The sequence below is a fragment of the Mustela putorius genome, unplaced genomic scaffold (genome assembly GCF_011764305.1).
Source record: "Mustela putorius furo isolate JIRA1106 unplaced genomic scaffold, ASM1176430v1.1 tig00000721_pilon_pilon_pilon, whole genome shotgun sequence".
Lineage (NCBI taxonomy): Eukaryota > Metazoa > Chordata > Mammalia > Carnivora > Mustelidae > Mustela > Mustela putorius.
In genome coordinates, this window is record NW_025421456.1 from 5568537 (window position 1) to 5589611 (window position 21075).

The 21075-nt window shown below is 33.3% G+C and overlaps 1 protein-coding gene across 1 annotated transcript in view; it reads left to right on the forward strand.

Moving 5' to 3' along the window:
- Positions 1-21075, forward strand: part of FAT4 (FAT atypical cadherin 4) — a 179044-nt gene that overhangs the window by 151706 nt on the left and 6263 nt on the right. Inside the window, exons 12-16 of the mRNA XM_004747947.3 lie at positions 4349-4656; positions 10535-10620; positions 11596-11775; positions 14699-14823; positions 16790-17007. Coding sequence (XP_004748004.2) covers positions 4349-4656; positions 10535-10620; positions 11596-11775; positions 14699-14823; positions 16790-17007 — 917 coding nt within the window. The remainder of the gene's footprint in view (positions 1-4348; positions 4657-10534; positions 10621-11595; positions 11776-14698; positions 14824-16789; positions 17008-21075) is intronic.

Sequence of the window (21075 nt, forward strand, 5' to 3'; positions counted from 1 at the left end):
GCTACTTTTCGTTTTTACATTAATTAAACCACTTCTGATAGAAGGATCAGTAACTAGATGTGCAGTTTTCATGATATGCTTTTTCTAGATACTACCAAATAACGAATCATAATTCAGACGAATGTGTTCTTTTGAGAAAGAGTTATTAAAATTCTTCTGTACACATTTATATTTATCCACCATTATGTAATGAACTAAAAGATTCCTTTCAGATCTCACTTAGATGTTACCTGCACTGGGACAGCCAAAGACTCTGAGAATAGCTTTGGAAAGAGCTTTTATTTTAACTTGGATTGTTTCATCAGTTTGTGATTACTACTCTACAGTTTGAAGGATACTTTACCCTACAATATATTATTCATCTCCAGATGTCCAACAGTAATTAGAGACCCTATCTCTCTCCATAAACAAGAGAGGAGAAAGATGTTTTTCTAGTCTTTCCTTGAGCCATCACTGAGCTATACGGACTTTCAAAAGGGACTCTCAATGTACAGTTGCAAATAGAGCTTCAAAAGAATCTGAGGTTTCTAGTAATAGTAAAATGTAGTGTGACTGTAACTGGTTTTATTTTTATAAAGCACAAAATCAATAGAATGATAAAGAAAAACAGATTTTAAGTATCTAATTGTGACCAATGCATTTTAGCAATGGTTCTGAGGCCCAGAAATAGAGAGCTTTGTCTAAAGTCAAAAAATGAAAACAAAGCAAAACTATCCCAAGGTGATACAGCGACTAGAATACAATTTTATTTTCAGTCCTGTATGACATTTACAGTATCTTGCTTTTTAAAATTTCTCTGAGGGCGCCTGGGTGGCTCAGTGGGTTAAGCCGCTGCCTTTGGCTCAGGTCATGATCTCAGGGTCCTGGGATCGAGTCCCGCATCGGGCTCTCTGCTCAGCGGGGAGCCTGCTTCCTCCTCTCTCTCTGCCTGCCTCTCTGCCTACTTGTGATCTCTCTCTGTCGAATAAATAAATAAAATCTTTAAAAAAAAATATTTCTCTGAGATTCTCACCAACAATGCCTCTGAAGCAGTGAAAAGCAGATTAAAGTCAAAATAAGCACAACTTTAGATCTCCCAAAACTTCTTTCACTAATCTCTTATAATCCTAAAAGGTGCTGCTTTCCACAGATAACCACAAGCAGGTTTCATGGTTTAACTTGTGTTTGGAATGAAAGATAAAGGGGTTGGAATAGAAAGTGGACAAAATTAATTTTAAGTGAATGAAGAAAGGTTTTTACATTTTTAAAAATTCCTTTACATTGTAGTTACAAATATGAGAATTTAAGATAGTTGTTTTCAATAAGAAACCAATCATTGCTGCAGTGTAGCTGAAGCAACGATCATTGCCCATTGGGCAAAAGTATTTTGGGGTCACCCTACCAGAGACCCCCAAGAGACTAACTCAGCAATATAAATTAGAGACAGATTGCATGCAACTGGCAGTGCAAAATTCTCCCTCCATTTCTTCCGGTGGCAAAAAGCAAAAAAAAAAACAAACAAACCCATGATTTAAACTTTTACATTGTCAGTTGGCAACAGAAGATTTATAAAAGAAAAGAAAACAGAAAACCGTGTAACAATAATACATGACTTGAGACTAGAGAGATAGAATTAAAAGGACAAAGTATTTTCCTTTTCAGATTGAATGTGGGTGAAACATGCAAATAGAAATGACAGCTGGAATGCCTCAAACAAATATCTGGAGGTACTTACACATGCATCCTATAAAACAACATCTTAACTATAATTCTGAAGTTGGACAAAGAATTTGCACTGTTTACTTTCTCATCAGTGAAAGATTTGTTGTTTAGATTTTTAAAATTTTTTTAGATTTTTATTTTTTTTAAGATTTTATTTACTTATCAGAGAGAGAGAGGGGGAGAGAGCAAGCACAGGCAGACAGAACCGCAGGCAGAGGCAGAGGGAGAAGTAGGCTCCCTGCTGAGCAAGGAGCCTGATGTGGGACTAGATCCCAGGACGCTGGAATCATGACCTGAGCCGAAGACAGCTGCTTAACCAACTGAGCCACCCAGGTGTCCCAGATTTTTATTTTTTTTAGATTGTAATTTAGAAAAACATAAAGTGCTTAGAATTTATAAAGGGTGCCTGCATAATGATAACTTCCTATGTATGTATCTATATATATATGTGTGTTACTACCCACACACAGAATATTCCTTATTAGAGTAATTTAAATAATTTCTCTTGATCTTTATGTAGTTTTATTTCCTGGTATTTCATTTGAAGGGCTATTTAAAAATCTTCCTTAGTTTTTATTTTATTTCAAAAAGAAAAATCTACCTTTCTCTAGAAATAATAACAAAACTCTTTAAGAAGAAAAGTATTCCATAAACAAATACTTTCATGTTTGAAATATCTGAATCAATTTGTATCAAGAATCAATTTGAATAAAAATAGAGGACACCTTGCTAGGATCTATATTCTGTCAACATATATTTATATTCCGTTTTTTAAAAAGATTTTATTTATTTGTTTGGGAGAGAGCACAAGTAAGGGGAGGCGCAGAAGGAGAAGCAGACTTCCCTCTAAGCAGGGAGCCCAATGTGGGGCTCCAACCCAGGACTCTGAGATCATGACCTGAAGGCAGATGCTTAACTGACTGAGCCACCCAAGGGTCCTATATTCAATTTTTTAAAGGATTTATTTATTTATGATAAAGAGAGAGTGAGAATGAGCCAGGAAGGGGCAGAGGGACAGGGAGAAAGAAACTTTAGCAGACTCTGTACTCAGCACAGAGCCTGATGGCGGGCTCTGTTTCACGACCCTGAGATCACCACCGAAGCTGGAACCAAGAGTCAGATGTCTAAACTACTGGGCCACACAGATATCTCTATATTTAATTTTTAAGCCCATTTTCATATTTTTATTAAAACTTAATCAGGAGAGGCCTTAGAGAACACATAGTACAAATTTATTTTTCCTCAATAATTTATTTCTTTGTATAGTTTATCTTTGCTTTTTCTTTAACTTTGGTTATGCTTTCTGCAAAAATGATATAGCAAATGTATATCTAATAAAAAACTTTTAAATTTTGTTGTATATATGTTTTATACATTATATAAATTAGAAATGTAATACCATGTGATATATAATATATATTTTTGATATACTATATAAATAAATTTCTGACATTTCATATATATAATATATATAATTCCTATAATTTCTTTGCTTTTTAACTTCAGTTAATGTTTAAAAATAAATAATATGCATATTTCCTACATATTGATAACGAATATTATCTCAGTTTTAACAAAGCAGGAAAAGATAACACAGCTTTTATAGCAGCTTCTAGGCCTCTTTAATTTAAAGAATATTCAGATAAAAGATGTGGTGCAGTCAAAACAACTACACAATCAGAAGATCTGGCCTCAAATTTTGGCTCTGTCGCCTATAGTTCTGTGACCTCAGGCATGTTTTAAATATTCTGTAAAATGATGGTATTAGTTTCTTCTAGCTGAACAATTCCCTGACTCTAAATTTAATGCATTTATGAGAGATGTACAGCCAAAATTAAGGAATGGAACCTTTGCAAGTTAATAAGAATCATACTATTTTGGCATGGGTTAATTTTCCAATCATTTGCTACAGTCGACTAATATTTGTGGGAAAAGAATTTTGGTGTAGCACTGTAACATCAATAAAACTCATTTTTCAAGTAAAAAAGGAACCAGCCCAAGTAAGTGGGAATGCTGGATTTCAGAAAAAGCAGAAGGCTATTTTAAAGTAGCCTGTCATAAATCATACCCAAAGAAGGTATAAAACAAGAAAGAGATAAAATCTTGAGACAGTTATTTCCTTCCCTAACAGCAGTGATTCCCATCCCTGATCTTACAACTCTTGAAAATACCACGAAGACAGGGACTGATATTTTTCAAGGTCAAAACAAAATTTACCATCCTTAATTGAATTGAAATTGTTTTTGAGAATTATATATTATAAAGGAAGTATCAATTGAAAATTACAGCATGTTAAAATTTTGAAAAGTTTGACAAACTAGTTTTGAAAGGTTTCCCGGAAAGACATCTCTTCAGACATAATCCATTCCACTAATTGTAATTTTTACAAATGGGACCTACTTAAATATGTTCCTAGTTGGCCAAAAAAAAAAAAAAAATACAGCAGTTCTCAACTCTTGTGTGCTTTAAAGATCTTTAACTTGTTCTATTTTAATTTAATTTAGACAGTTTTCTTTGGGGCATAATATTTAAAAAGCTTGTTAAAATCATGATTCATTATTGTAACTTGAAATTATCCTAATCAAAGCCATTTACTAACATTTCACTGGAATTTCATGTGTTAATTTATCAATTCTCCCATCTACAGGTGTCTTTGGAAAACACTGTGAGTTGAATAGCTACGGATTTGAGGAGTTATCATACATGGAATTTCCCAGCTTGGACCCCAATAACAACTATATATATGTCAAATTTGCAACTATTAAAAGTCATGCTTTATTGCTTTACAACTATGACAACCAGACAGGGGACCGGGCTGAGTTTTTGGCCCTTGAAATTGCTGAAGAAAGATTAAGATTCTCTTACAATCTAGGCAGTGGTACATATAAACTCACCACCATGAAGAAGGTGTCAGATGGACATTTTCACACTGTAATCGCCCGGAGAGCAGGAATGGTAAGACATTTCATTCTATATTAAAACTTGTTTGGGGCGCATGGGTGGCTCAGTGGGTTAAGCCGCTGCCTTCGGCTCAGGTCATGGTCTCGGGGTCCTGGGATTGAGTCCCCGCATCTGGCTCTCTGCTCAGCAGGGAGCCTGCTTCCTCCTCTCTCTCTCTGCCTGCCTCTCTGCCTACTTGTGATCTCTCTCTGTCAAATAAATAAATAAAATCTTTGAAAAAAAAAAAAAACTTGTTTAATTGTTGTATATCTGGTCAATCAAGCCTTCAAGTTAAAGCATGAATTGAGGTGCAAACTTGACCAGTTTTGTTATGAACTATAGCAGCAAAGAGGTAATTTCTTGCTTTTGCTCATGACAACTATTTGTCACAAAGAACAACTTGTCTCAAAAGCAAAGGAAGGTAAAAAATAAATAAAACATCTTATTGCATAAACTTTTCATTTTATACATTTCCTATATATGTTTAAGGCCACGTCAGAACTGTACTTAAAAAGGCTACTTTTCTAAGTATCCCAGCCCTGACTGAACAAACAATTTAAAAACAAATGAAAAACTTTTGTACAAATAATTATTGAAAAAGATGTTGCTAGCACATATTCCAATATAGTAGATAGCAATCCTTATTGTACTCCCATTTCAACGTGTTGTCATCTGTGAGGTCTATGACATGGTATGAAAATGAAATTTTGTTTGTTGATTATCTAAGGTATTTTCATAGCTATAAATTCAGTTATATTAAAGATTTCCTATTATATGCTATTTAATTATATGGCTCTCGTATTACAATAAGATGGTACATATTTACTTAGTGTTTATGTTCATTAAACAAGTATTTTCCTTTATAAAGGAAAATTCATGGTATATTTTCCCTATTAGTGTTTGAAAACATTTGATATAGAACAATAGATTGGAAAGACTTATTTATTTATGTATTCATTTATTTACCTTCCCAACTATCTTTTCATGGATTCCCCCTGTTTTCAACAATAATCAAGGTTTTTTGAAAAAGTAAATGCTAACAAAACTGTTTTAAAATATTCCTGGATTTTATATCAGGCTTTTAAAATTATAATTTCTTTTTAAAATTTACATTTTGGGGTGCCTGAGTGGCTCAGTGGGTTAAGCCCCTGCAGTTGCCTCAGGTCATGATCCCAGGGTCCTGGGACTGAGTCCTGCATGGGGCTCTCTCCTCAGTAGGGAGCCTGCTTTTCTCTCTCTCTCTCTCTGCCTGCCTCTCTGCCTACTTGTGATCTCTCTCTGTCAAATAAATAAATAAAATCTTTAAAAAATGTATTAAAAATTTAAAAAATTAAAATTTACATTTTACACTTCAAAAGAAATAGAATTAAAAAACATGAAGTCATGTGTTAAAATAAACATTAGCCAAAAGAACAAAATAAATGCTCTGAAATAATTTTTAAATGAAGACACTTGGGATCTAAAGACTATAGTTTTATCTCTTAGCTTTGTGGCAATCCTGAAAAACATAAAAAATATAATAAGTTATGTAGTTCTGAAACTGATCAGATGAATCATATATTTGTCTAATGATATAAGTATTTTTAACACTAACTTTTGGGAACACTATATTATTGGACTATATATAAGCAACTTGCAAAAAGAACATAGAAAAATTTTTTTACCATGTTTTTGTTATTTTTTCTGTGATCCATAGTTTTAAAAGAATAGTTTTTGTGTCCTTTATAATTATAAATTTCATAAAGACATAAGACTCAAGCAATCTTATTATATTATTTTTTTGACAAATATAGATAACAAACAGTCTTTATCAAAAGACGAAATTCTCTTTGTTTTTAGGAGTACTTTAAATCCATGCCTTTTGGGACTTTTTTAATGACATCAAATACAATGGCTTTTCTCTCCTCTGGTATAAAGTAGGTAAGAAGATTTAGACAATGTTTTAAATAAAGAAATATTTTCATATAAGGAAAAAAAAAGAACAGTGATGGGTCTAAAGATGACCTGATGATTGTATCATCACTGTCAAGGTTAGATGTTTGGATATTCATCCACGGATATCCCCATATCTGCTGTGCTGCATTCAGGGTTCTACCAGGTTGTTAGATGAGCCTATTGAAATATATGTAAGAGGGGGCCTGGGTGGCTCAGTGGGTTAAGCCACTGCCTTTGGCTCAGGTCATGATCTCAGGGTCCTGGGATCGAGTCCCGCATGGGGCTCTCTGCTCAGCAGGGAGCCTGCTTCCCTCTCTCTCTCTGCCTACTTGTGATCTCTCTCTGTCAAATGAATAAATAAAATCTTTTTTTAAAAAAATAAATATATGTGAGAAAACAATAAAAGTATTAGTGAAAATTCAGGAATCATTTTCAATATGTGTTGTCTTCCTTTTTCTTATAAACTTGGTGTTAATGTTTGATGACTATAACTTTTTTCTAATATATTTAATTTATAAAATGTTTACTTAACAAAATTACCCCTAACAATCTGAAAATGAGATAAAAACAAGAGTAAAATTTAGTAATAATAATTACAGTATAAAGCTGTGATATATGAAAAATAATTTATTTAAAAAACTCTACTTGGAAAGTACTCATTTGGAGCCTTGATTTGATAGTAATTCAAGGAGGCTTTGTTTATTGGAAAGGGGTTGAGCAGAAAATAAAAACTTGGTTTATAGATGGGAATAATATCTCTACCTTTTTTATATTAATGCAAAGATTAATATAAATTATTCTAAAATTTTATGTATTTGATATTAAACAAGTGTTTGATAAATGTTAGTCATCCTAAGTTTCCAACAATACTGACTCATACAGCCTTTTGGGGTTAAAAAAAATGTTTTACTTAATCTCAATAAAGTTTTAATTATGAGTAGTGCCTAAAACGTCACACTGAATTCAGTGAATCCTAATAGAGGTATAACTAACAAAACTTGGAAATAATACTTTTTATAGACTAGTTTTAAGTCAGTATGCTCATTTATGCCTGAGATTTTTAAAAACAGCCTAATACCAAACTAGTTTGCTCAGAGAAGAACCTCTAGGAGAATACAGATTTAGAAAATTATGAAACTCCTGATGATCAGTTTATCCCAGCATTATGGAACCTGACAGAGTTAGAACAAATGTGAGGTCCGCTATCTGTGTTGTGTTAGGTCTTCCATGAGCCGTAGTAATTTCCTAATAATGACAGGACCCTAATGGGGCATAGCAGGTAGCGCCTCACCCCGATTCTCTCCAAGCATATGTGAGATAACCATTTTGCTAAGATGTTGTCAACAGACTTTTATGTAGAATAGATGATTTTATCTGATGACCTCCCAGGTCCCTTTAAATTTCGTTAAGATTTAATTCTATCGAACTAACCTTTGGGAGCAAGAGGGAGAGCAAAGAAAGAGGTACTGTGTGCCTGCCAGAATGGATAGAGAACAAATGCTTTCCGTTCATTTGCACTATGTGGCCATAGTCATCCAGTTTTAAAGGATACCAAATGTGGAAACAAATACCTTTGTCATTAGTTCTTCGGTGAGAGGAAAAAAAAATGTCTTCCTTTTTAAAGAACATCCAAAATAAGGCCCCTACTGGATTTTGAATCTGTCATTTTCTGCAGTTCAAAGGGATTTTGTTAGAAACTGGCAAAATCATTAACTTCTCAGCTTTGAATCATTGAGTAGGCAGGATAGAAACATCTCAACTTACAGCAGTACTGGTAGAAAAATTCAACGGTAACAGAAAGCGCATTTAACTCTGAAGATTAAATTGCACAAGTTGCTATTCAAATAAAACTTCCCCTCCAGCGTTCTTTCTTTGTACTGTATCATGAAGCTTTTAGAAAATGGGAAAAATATATTCACTATTAAGATTGACCAAAATATGATGCCATTATGTAAGTTGTTTTTCTTTCCTACCTGAGACATTCATAAATATCTATATGACATTCAGTTGTTTGTGATAGCTTTAGGGATCTCTAGAATGGAGGGACACTTTGCATGGTATACAGGAATATGTTAACAATTTTGTTTTAGAAATAAAGGAATTGTGCTTGAGTCAAATAGTCAACCTAGGCAACACAAGTTGTATCACAAAAACCCAGTATTGCTTTTGGGATTGAATACCACTCAATTATTATAGAACACTGGAAAAAAATAACTACTGAAAGACTTAACTAAATAGGGCATGAATTCTTGACATAGAATTGGAAGAATAAATGTTTCCTAAGAATATTAGTATTTATTATAATTGCCTTGAGTATGTGGCCAGAAAAAGATTTACATGGCTCATGAGAATTTATTATATGGAGTTTATAGTTGGTTCTAATAATTAACTGATAGAAGTATTTTTGAATATTTTATTCAGTAGTATTTGATGCACAAAAACTATAAATTGACCTCATATATATATATATATATATATATATTGTTATGGACAAATATACATTGTTATGGACAATCTCTAAAAATAATACCCATTGTTGATAAACATCTAAACATAGGATGTTAAGGAAATGAATCATCCCCATATGATACAATTCAAGAAAACAGAAAACTTGATGCTTTCATATGTAAATCAGGTGTAATGTTAATCAACTTGTTTAACCTCCCTGAGTTGTTTTGGACATTTGCTTTGCTTTCATTACAATTAACCTCAAATGAAAACCATTCTTATAAATTAATACTTAGATAGTATTTATATTTTTATTATAATGGACAAAGTGGGATTAGCCCTGTTCTATGACATTCAAGTAAATTTAAGTAGAACCCTTTACTGTCTGCCTTGGTAGAAACCCTTAGTCCTTCTGTACTTCTGGATTTGGCGTTAAGCATTCTCCTGTGATTTACTGGCCATGTTCTGAAATACCACATTGGGAATATCATCCTTATAATTTCACCAACTAAATTTTGCAAAGTTTTGTCAGTTGCAGAATTTTACTGCAGTTTGGGGAACAAAGGGGGGCATCACAATAGCATTGCAGAACACAGAATAATGCGAATATGCAACAACCTTGGTCTTAAACCGGACCACAGCCATCTCTAGCGACCATTGCTCAATATAGACAGCCCTGACTTCTGTCATATTCCTGAACCTTGTGATCATGATTTGATGACTGCATTTACTGATCAAATAGAGTATTCAGCATTATATTCTAGTGAACAGAAGACTTTTGTCTCAAGGATATGCATCCCTTGGAATGCAAAAACAGTTACTGTTAGTTGTAATTTAAAGATTATTGGGGGGTTTCTACTATATAATAATAGATGACAATGCATTCTGATAATTCATAAATATACTGTAATATACTTTTTATAAATAAAGATTCTTATCATAAGTGGAAGGGACATCTAACTGACTTGTTGACTTTGTCTCAAACCTTATCTTTAGTACAAGAACAACAATTTTCATAGATTGCTGTAATAATACACTATGCTTTGAAGATATTTTTGTATATATGACTAATATATAATTGAAATAAGACTTCTGAAAAATCAGAAATCTAATGTCTTTTCATTTGTTAGAATAGCTGGGTAATACTTTAAACACATTTCTTAAGATAGTAATCCCAAGAAGCTGTCCTCTATGTCCCATAAGTTTCCCATATGATACTGTAAGAGACATTAATGGCATTTATAGTTATTCATTTGTGAAACAAAGGGGCTGGAGAAGATTTTTCAAAGTATGTTCCCATCTCTTCTATGTAACGATTTCATAACTTTAGACATGTAAAAGAAATATGTGCTCCAAATGTGATACTATAATTGTATTATGTCATAATATACTAATTGTTATCACAATTTCAAAAAAAATGTCCATGTAGATATAAGTGCTAGGTAATGTTGGCTGAAAAGGACAATAGGGATGGCAGAAGTCAAGATGACCATTTCCTTCTACTTTATAGGCAGCTTCCTTAACCGTGGACTCTTGTACTGAGAACCAAGAACCAGGGTATTGCACTGTCAGTAATGTGGCAGTTTCAGATGACTGGTGAGTAAAATTATTAGCTTGATCTTTATTATCAAAAAGGAAATTAAACAGGGGTGCCTGGGTGACTCAGTCATTTGAGCGCCTGACTCAGTCTCAGCTCCAGTCTTGATCTCAGGATCATGAGTTTGCGCCCTGTGATAGTTTTTTGTTTTTTTTTTTAAAGAAATTATACATTTAAAGATAATTATATTATGCTGAGTGTTGCAAAAGTTTACAATAGTTTATCCTCTCCAAAGGACTTTTCATGTTGTAAAATGAAAAGTTAATAATTTGTATATGGAATATATAAAAATGGTATGAAATGGAAGTGGTAGAGGTGAGGATAAAGTCGGAGGAAGGAAAGAGTAACCCAGGCCATACTCTTTGACATGATTGGTGAAATCGTTGCATGTGACCTGGGTCCTGCAAGGTTAGGCTAGGGACTGAATTAATTTTAAATACCTTCTCTGAAAGCTTCATATGACAATTATTCACAGATACTTTTCAACAGTGCCTCAAGCTGAAACACAGCATTATGCCATCTAAAACATAAGTGATTTTAGAAATAGCAACAGAGAAAAATAAATATCAACACATCATCCATGACATTAATTAACTTATTGGCATCATTATGATCTTGTAGTGAAGAAAAACTATAAACTAACATTAATATTAGAGTTGTCACTATTTATACTGCACAGTATCTTCTTTCTGATAATATGCTTCCTCTTGCTAACTCAATATTGTTTTATAAATCCCATTTGACTAACTGAAAATGTCATTTCCATAAGTTTTATTATTTTTAATGCCTTAAAAACCTAATAATCCTGTAGAAATCTGTCAGAAGATATGCACCAATAGGTAATATTTTCCATTCAAATTTACCACGTTATAACACATGCCAGAAAAAGTTATGTTCACTCTTTTTAAAACTAAACATTCTACTGAAATCTATCATGTTGGAACTAATATACTTATCTTTGCTTTCTTATGTAGGACTCTTGATGTTCAGCCAAATCGAGTCACAGTTGGAGGTATCAGATCGCTAGAACCTATCCTTCAGAGGAGAGGACATGTGGAAAGCCATGATTTTGTCGGGTGTATAATGGAATTTGCAGTCAACGGAAGGCCTCTGGAGCCCAGCCAAGCTTTGGCAGCACAAGGCATCCTAGATCAGTATGGCAATTTTACTTCTTACTATTTTAAAGAAAAAATGCACAAAATTTACATAATTGAGCATCCAAAGACGGAATTATTATGCCTAAAGCCCTAAAAGCATCAAGTGTTTTACATTGTTTTGAATTTTAAATATTTATTTATAGTTGCAAAATTTTGTTTGGCATAAATGTGATATTTAGTTGGAAAGTTAACGTTTATTGTCTGAAGTCTAAGAAAGAATATATGTATGCACGTATGCGTGTATATGCTTCACGTTACCTTAAGTGGTTGTTGGAAGATTATAATGACTTAAGCAGAGTAAATCTCACAGGAAAGAAACTGTCACATAAGAATATATAAATGTTAGTGATAATGTATGCAAAAAACATTTGATATTACATAGCTTTATATACAAATGTATATTTTCAAAACTTGATACATCTTTAACAAGTGATAATTTGATTAATTGTAAGACATTTGATTTTCCCATATAATTATTGGTTAGGTTCCCAGCAATGATTTAGGAACTGTGAAAATAACATTATTTATTATAAAAATTATTCTTACTCATAATGAAAATTGGAAAATTCAGAAAAATATGAAGTATCCTATAACCTAATTACATAGAGACAAACACTCTTACCTTATTGTCACATTCATGACTGTCTGTTCTTCCATAATATGAACGTACCCTACTTTAACTATGAATATACACTTTACTTGTTTCCAATTTTATTGATATTTTAATAGCCCTGTGCTTAATGCTATTCTTAGTATTTTACTGTATTCTATTTTAACCTTTACAACCATTTTATTAGATAGATATTATTATTTTCTGAGTTCCTTGGAGTTTTAAAAACTTGCTTAAAATCAACCAGCTTGTGAGCAGCAAAGCTAAATCATGAAGTAGGTACTTGGTCAAGGACAAAGCAGATCCTTGCTCTTGAGAAGTTCATAGTCCCTTTAAATTCATCATTACTAACCTCTTCTTTGGCCATGATTTTGCCTAGTGACGTATTCTATTCCCTAATTTAACTCTTTTCCCACTTTTCTCAATGACAATCCTGCCTCTGCTTTTCACAGACTTTAAACATGGTCTCCTGTATCATCTTTCCCAACTAATGAATCTGCTTTCTGTGTTGCTCAGAAAATTGAAGGAATCAAAAGAAAACTCCCAAAGGCTTGTCCTGCCACATTTGCCTATGAGCACATGCATCCCAAAGTATACCTTATATCCTGTTACTATGAATGAACTGCTCCTATTTCCACAAAGACCAACCCTTTTTATGTAATAGGTTCAATCCCCAACACCTTCTAAAAACAACTGTTAAGCTGTCTCATCAGTATTTCATTCCTCATTTCAATCCATGCTGTTCTTTCTCCCTTTTTATTTTTTTAAAACCTTTATTAATCCCATTTCCTCCCCATCTTTTCTCTTTTGAAAAACTATTCTATCATTGTCAAAGTGATCAATAAGCTTTCCATTGCTAAAATCAATGGTCAGTTCTCCTCTAACTGGAACTTCGGTATTCATCACTCCCTCCCACTAAAAATACTTTATTAGTTTGTCCACCAGCATATGGTACACCACTGGTTTTCTACTCCGATTCTTTGTCTCATCTGCTTGACCTTATCTTCTTGATGTCGTATATCTATATTCATTCTTTAAATTTTGTGTTGTCCTTGGTTTTAAGTACTGTCTCTAAAACTCGTGAGTCTTTAATATTTATCTTCAACTTGGCCTCTGAACTGTAGACCCTGATATCCCACTGCCTACTCAATATCCCCCCTATCTTTCCAATAAATGTCTCATACTGAAATTTAAAACTGAGTTCCTGGCCTTCCTTCTTGACTTCTTCTTCTTCTACTTGTTCCACAGATTTTTCTATCTCAGAAACTGAACTCAATCCACCCACCTGTGCAGCCAAACATTTTAGGCTAGCCTTTGACTCTTCCCTTCCTGACATATCTCACTTCCATTGTACCAGCATCCAGATTGACATTGAAAAACAGATGTAAATTCTAAGCCTAACTTAAAGGCCTTCATGATACAGCCTCTCTCTTAATTTTCTAAACATATTTATATATGCTTCTTTTTTGTTGTTGTTGTTCACTCTGCTCCAACCATATTGGGACCCTCAGTGGTCTTCGAACATACTAGGTACAGTTTCTCTTCAAGGCTTTCTTACTGTTTCCTCTGCTTGGAATGATCTTCTACCAAATATGCTTTTTTCTCTCTGTTTGGTTAGGTCTTTACAAAGATGGGTAGTTCTTTTACTGATGAATCTAGAGGATCCAGCAACACTGCCCCTCCCCCCAAAGCTCCCAATAGTCTTTGTCTATGTTAATTTTCCCATAGAACTTTCTTCATTCTAACATATTACACATTTACCTAATTTTTGTTTTATTTTGATTTTGACTGCTTCCTCCACAAGAAGAAATAACTACTTCATGAATATATGGATTTTTTCTGTCACTTTACTCGCATGCTTAGAGTAGTATGCTTATAATTGGCATATAGTAAGCAGTCAATATGTATTAGTTGAATGAGTTATCTGGGGAGGAGTTGTGTAAACAAATAAATAAGTGGCCCATTAGGTAACATTAACCAAAGATGTCCAACTCAAATGAAAATTAATTTAAAGAAGAAATTTTCACCTCTTTCTCTGAATTGTGTATCTGTATTTTCTGTATTATGTGTTCTGTATCTGTATTGTATCTGTATTCATTTGTTTCATTTTCTCCTTTATGAACAAGGCAGAGAATGTGTTACAGAACAGCTCCTTGTTTGATTAGATGCTCCAAACATCTAACTTGAGTTTCAAAGAAGTGAGTTCATGAAACTCAGCAAGTTAATAAAAGCTTATATCTAATTTTAACAAGTGCTCCCCCACATACTTTATTTTGTGCCTTATGGTTCTTTATTTTGATTTCACTTTAGATGTCCTAGACTGGAAGGTGCTTGTACTCACAGCCCCTGCCAGCACGGTGGCACGTGTACAGACTACTGGTCATGGCAGCAGTGTCATTGCAAAGAAGGACTAACTGGGAAATACTGTGAGAAATGTATGCAAGCTGTTTTATCTTCCACTGGAAATTATTATCATCATGAAAAGTATAGATATATGCCCTTAAATATGTAATTATATTCTAAGAATTATTTTCATTCTAAATGCTGAAAATATGAAATGGTAATAATTAGTAAAAATGTAGTGACCTTTTCTACTTATTTTTTAACTTGAAGAAGAGTGATGTTCTTCTAGAATTATTTACTAAATTTTTAATTTCCATTTTTTGAATTTATTAATTTTGTGAACCTAATTTATAGGAATGTTACACAATTTACAAGGTTGAAGGCTATACCAAGTTTTGGCTTATTATCTGCCTTTAGGGGATATTTCTCCAATAAATATTTTGTATGTGGCAGAAAGTATAGATACTAAATGACTGAACACTGAGTGATACTTGTATTTTATTTTATTATTTCATTTTTTTAAGATTTTATTCATTTATTTTGAAGAGAGAAAGAATGGAGGGGCAGAGGCTGAGGGAGAGAGAGAATCTCAAGCAGACTGCCCACTGAGCACAGAGCCCATCACAGGGATCAATTTCATGACCTTGAGGTCATGACTGAGCAGAAATCAAGAGCCAAGCACTTGGGTGCCTGGGTGGCTCAGCTGGTTAAGTGTCTGCCTTAGGCTCAGGTTGTAATTCCGGAGTTCCAGGATCTTTCTCTCAAATAAATAAATTAAAAAAAAAAAAAAAGAGTCGGACACTAACTGACTGAACCACCCAGACATTCCAATATTTGCATTTTAATTTACAGTTATTGGATTTGGTTTTGAGTCTTTTTAAATCTTTTTAGTAGTTATTTGCTTTTAAACACTAATACTGCTTTTCATAAGACATTAGGGACATTCAAGCCATCTCTAGAACATGGCATTCTATAATTTTAAGCTGTATATCTCCCTAACTAACCCCAATGAGGTTTCTTTTATAAAATTTGCTTTATTTTCAAATATGTGGTTACTATACTTTACTTTCAATTATGTGATTACTACTTAAATCATTGCAGTTATTTGATCACTTCTTAAGAAGTCTTGATTCTATTAAAGTATGAGAATGAATAGAAATTCATGATCACATGAAGGATATAATATACTCAAAAAAATCTCACAAGCAGAAGGTATAATTATATTTCATTTTTAGGATAAAATCAAAACATAAAAAAGTATACTGTCGCATAATATTTGTTATAGTAGTAGGTATTTTATAAGTAGGAACCCAATTATATCTGGAATATTAAATAAATCATTGGCTTGAGAAATGCCTGAGGTTAGTTTTTTTAAATTGAGATATTACATATACTATAAAATTTACCTTTATAAAGTATACTGTTCAATGCTGTAACCCTTTTGAGTTTATTTGCTTTATGTCCTTTCTTTAGCTACGTTCACCATTACTATAACAAACTTCTAAAGTTCACTAATATGAACATTTTATCACATTATGATAAATTATAATTATGCATGATAATTACATATAATGATAAATTCTATGTGATCGTATGATTATTACTACTAATAAAGTTGCTACAAATATAAATATTTGATTGTGCACTGCTTTGCCCATATTTGTAATCTGCTAGAGGCTTAAGAATATAAATCACTTAATTATGAAAACATATTCATTTATGAATTTTGGAGTAAAACTTATTATGTAAAGTAAAACTTATTATGAACACATTTTTCAACTCTATATTTTTAACAGGTGATATCTCTGTAGGTATTCATGATTTATATCATATATCAAATATGTTAATGAATATTTCCCAAATGATTAACGTTTCTGAATTGGATTTAAGCATTTGAAATTAACTTACACAATAATTCACAAGTGGAAATATTTTTTTCCCAAGGGGAGGATTGGCGAATATTGATTCTGAAATTTTTTATAGTGTTTGTCACCTCTCAAAACTATTTAAGAAGCTAAATAGACACATTCATTTTTCTCTTTCTTCATTGGCTTTCAGCTATTACTCCTGACACTGCCTTATCATTAGAAGGCAAAGGGCGCTTGGATTACCACATGAGTCAGAATGAGAAGCGGGAATATTTGTTAAGACAGAGCATACGAGGTGCCATGTTGGAGCCTTTTGGTGTGAACAGTCTGGAAATAAAATTCAGAACAAGAAGCGAGAATGGCATTTTAATCCATATCCAAGAAAGCAGCAATTACACTACTGTGAAGGTAGGATAAAGCTAATGGTGACTTCATTTGACTAGACCGCCTGCTGTGTCATGGTTTAAATCACTTTGCCCATAATTTCTGTCCTTTTCTTTACAATCCATTAGAGTTCCGACTAATGCTGGGCACTATTCCAATATCATCTATCTTAACTATTCCCCAGGCATTGGCCAGAGTAACAAAGATCTGAATGGTTTGGTTTCTAAACATCTTTGTCTTGGTTTTGAGTAAAGACCACTGCTTGGTAGGCCAGCATAGAAAGAATTTGTTGCAATTTACTTTGTCAAATAAAAATTCATATTTCTGTTATTTCCTATTTTTAAACAAAGTAAAGCAAAAAGACAATGTGTCTTTGAAATTAAAAAAAAAAAAAGTCTCCAAAAATTATTCCAAACACTAATATGTTTATATTAATTGGTGGGACTAAAGTAAGGAAAATCATTTTTAAATTATCTGGCTTTATTCTGGAGCATATAGCCAATTCACTAATTTCACAGGGTATACCCTATGAAATTAAGTATCTTTGGAATTATTGTCAGTTAAATCACAGCTGAGTTCTCCAAATAATTTCTAAATAAATAACTTTTAAACATTCTACTTTTAAACATTCTACATTAAACAATGTACTGATTTGTCATTAGGCTTTTACATAATATTTTCACTATAAATGAGATGTTAAACTGGTGAATAATTTCCTTAGATATGCACTTTCCTTCAGCTCTTAGCTTTCTTAATTTCTAAGACTATCAGTCTGCTTTCTTTCCCACAAATAAGACTTCATCTTTTAAATCATCAGTTTCTTCAGTTTAGATATCTTAAATCATTTCTATTAACGTCACTTTGATATTATAATCTATTCATAATTTTACATGAATTTTGTTAAATTCTGAAGAACATAAAGCCAGATTTTCTATATTATTTTCACCTAAAAATTAGTATTTTGAAAATTTCTAAAAGTTTAGTTCATGAAGACAAAAGGCAATATACATAGCAAATTATTAGGTTTAATTAACATAGAATACTACTAGTGGCAGATGTTTGCCTCTAAACTTCAGCCTCTTTTTTCTTAAAATTTCTCTCCATCCAAGTCAACTCTGGTTGTTATGGTGCATGAACATATCTTTAATAAGTAGTACAAAAACTCTTTAGAATTTTCACAATCTTCATAGTTCAATCATTCTCAATTGGGGATCATGTTTACCTGCCCCCGCCCCAGGGGATGTTTGACAATGTCTGGAGGCAATTTTTTCTTGATGGAATGGTTATTAAAATGCTAAAAACTTTTTTTTCTTCCTTTTTCAATCTGGAGGCATTTTTATTGTTGCAGTGGGGAGGGGTGCTACCAGCATCTAGTAGGGAGAGGTCAGTCATGTCACTGAACATCCTACATTGCACAACGCAGCACCCCACAACAAAGAAATTTCAAGTCCAAAATGTCAAGAGTAATGAGGTTGAGAAACTCTGCTCTAATCCAGTACAAAAGAACATCTTCAGGTTATAACTTTACCTCAATTATTAAAACAAAGAGCCCGGTTCAGAATTAATAAAGCTACTGCAAAACAAAGCACACATGTCACTGTATTATGTTATTAGTGTTTGTAACTTGCACTGGAAAGTGCGTCAGAACCAAAGAAAGTAATGATGTCCAGAAAGAGGTAAACCTTTACAGTCTAGGAGAAACACTTTATTGTATGCGCTGAGAGGCTTTGACATTGAGGTCTGTGCATTATCTGTTAAGCTGCTTCCAAGTCCTCATGCCATTTAAATGACATATGAAATATTTCTGTACATTATCTCTTTAAGCCAAGAGATACAAAATACAATGTGGTTGAAGAAATCAGAGACAGAACTTTTTTTTTTCTTTTTTTCCCTTAAGGAAGAAGCTGAATGTCAGGATCCATTTTTGTCACCATAAAATCTTGCATTTCCAACAGGACAGCAGCATGTGACTTCTCCAGATTTTCTTACATTGGTAGCAAACACTTAGAAAGAGATTTTTTTTTTTTTTTCCTGGAAGAAAAGTAAATGCTAATGAATAAAAATAATGACTAATGCAGACCAAAATGCACATTTCTTTTGTATGAATATTTTGAAAAGCAGCTTTTCAGAGATTAAAGGGCTTGGCAAGTAAAATAAGTAGATTAAAAAACCAGTGAATAAGGAGAACAAAATAGACAGGAAGCGAATGGCTGTTGTAAGTAAGCAGGCAAGTTATTTGGATGACAGGAATACGATCTACTTACACAGGCTAAGAAGCTGGTCAGGAGGGACTGTTACTTTTCTTTTAGCTTATCGGTGACTAAGGCCCCTGGTTTTCTTCTTTCTTTCTTTTGGCTCACTTGTGACAGTTTCTTTCTTTCTCTCTCTCTTTTTTTCCCCCTCTTCTTTCTCTTCCTCTTTCTTTCTCTATCTCTTTCCCTCTCTCTTTCCCTCTTTCTCTTTCTTTGTCTTTCTGTCTTTCTTTCTTTCTATCCCTTCCTTCCTTCCTTGAATCAATCCAGCTCTCCTTCTCCCTCTCTCTCTTACACAAAAGCCAGTTAGATGATATTTTTGAAAATAAAGGGGAGTTGGGTTTGAGGAACTTCAGGGTTTGAGGGGAGAGTATCAGGAGTGGGCAGCAATAACAATGTGAGGAGAGAGGCGAATATGTAGAATAGATAGAATCTGTTCAGATAAAAAAGAAGTAGGTAGAGAGCATTTTAGATAGAAAAACAGAAGGAAAAAAAAAAAAAAAAGAAAAACAGAAGGAAGCATACTTATATATAATTGTGTTGACGGCATATTTAAAGTGTTTCACAAATCTCCTTTCTTTTAGGACATATTGTGTATCTCCATATTTGAGTTCTGTGATAATGTCAGATGGACTTTATTTTTGTTCCAAATCAATTCTGTTGTTTTGGCATATAGATTTTGTTTTTGTTTTTGTTTTTGTTTTTGAGTGAAGCCCAAAGTACAGAGTTGGGATGAGGGACACAGAGCTCTAGATTAAAAAGGAAGTAAGGAATAAAAAAATCTGTGGGTAAATAAACTAAGCAAAAATTAGCATAAAAATGAACATGATGTTTTCAAAGTTAGAAAGGATAAAAGAACCAGGTACAGTATTGGGGTGGGGGCAAAACATTACAGATGTTGCAATGAGAACTTGTCTTCTCATTCACCAGAGTCTATGTGTATTCTAAAGACTCTCATGTCAAAGCAGATGAGTAAAATGATGGCACAGTTTGATCAGGTAGGAGGGAAACGCAGAGCGGGAAGAAGGCTCTTCCCAAGCCTTCTTTCCAAAAGGACTCTGGCTCTCACCAAAGAGAAGTTGCTGTTTTTACTGTGTGTTTCATGAGACATTGCCCACTTGATGAAGTGTTATTGTCATTTAACCACAAGTTTCTTTTCTTTTCTTTTAGTTTGGTACTAAAATATACTATTATCTAGAGAGGCCGCTTTAATAAAATGTTACAGGATGAATAATGTATGTAAATCTGTTAGGCATATTTTCCACAAAGCAAAAATGAACTGATTTTTAGCTCTACCAGATGTGTTTGTTGCATGTAGAAATAACATTTGATCCGAGTGACAAAATAACTGATCCGCCCTTTCATCCCTGTCATCTGATACACGGTGCCACTTCATCCCCTGGCCCAGGCACCAGCTCTGTCTGGCAGCATGGTGGGATTATGCTCTCTGAACCAAATGTTCATCTTGCCTCATAAATTATTTCGTTTTCTAAAGTACTCAGAATACTGGAAACTTGGTAGCTGGAAACTGGAGTAGGAGCATCCTGTTACCCAATGTTCTACTGTGCAAAGTCAAAGAAACCAAATATCCCTTAGATAAATTATAAAAGGCAGCCAAAGTGAAGACTTGCCCAGACACCTCATTATTAAGAACTCACTCGTTATTCATCATAGTTTTCATCTCAATAAATGATATAAACAATAGGCATGCTTTCTTCTAAAATTCCAGTGCGTTAGAGATGACAGATGAAAGAATTTCTTTTTGTCTATTTTCCCAACTATGTTTCATTTTTCCCTGAGCATTGATGTTTATTTTTGCAAGTAGTTTTAACCTATTTTG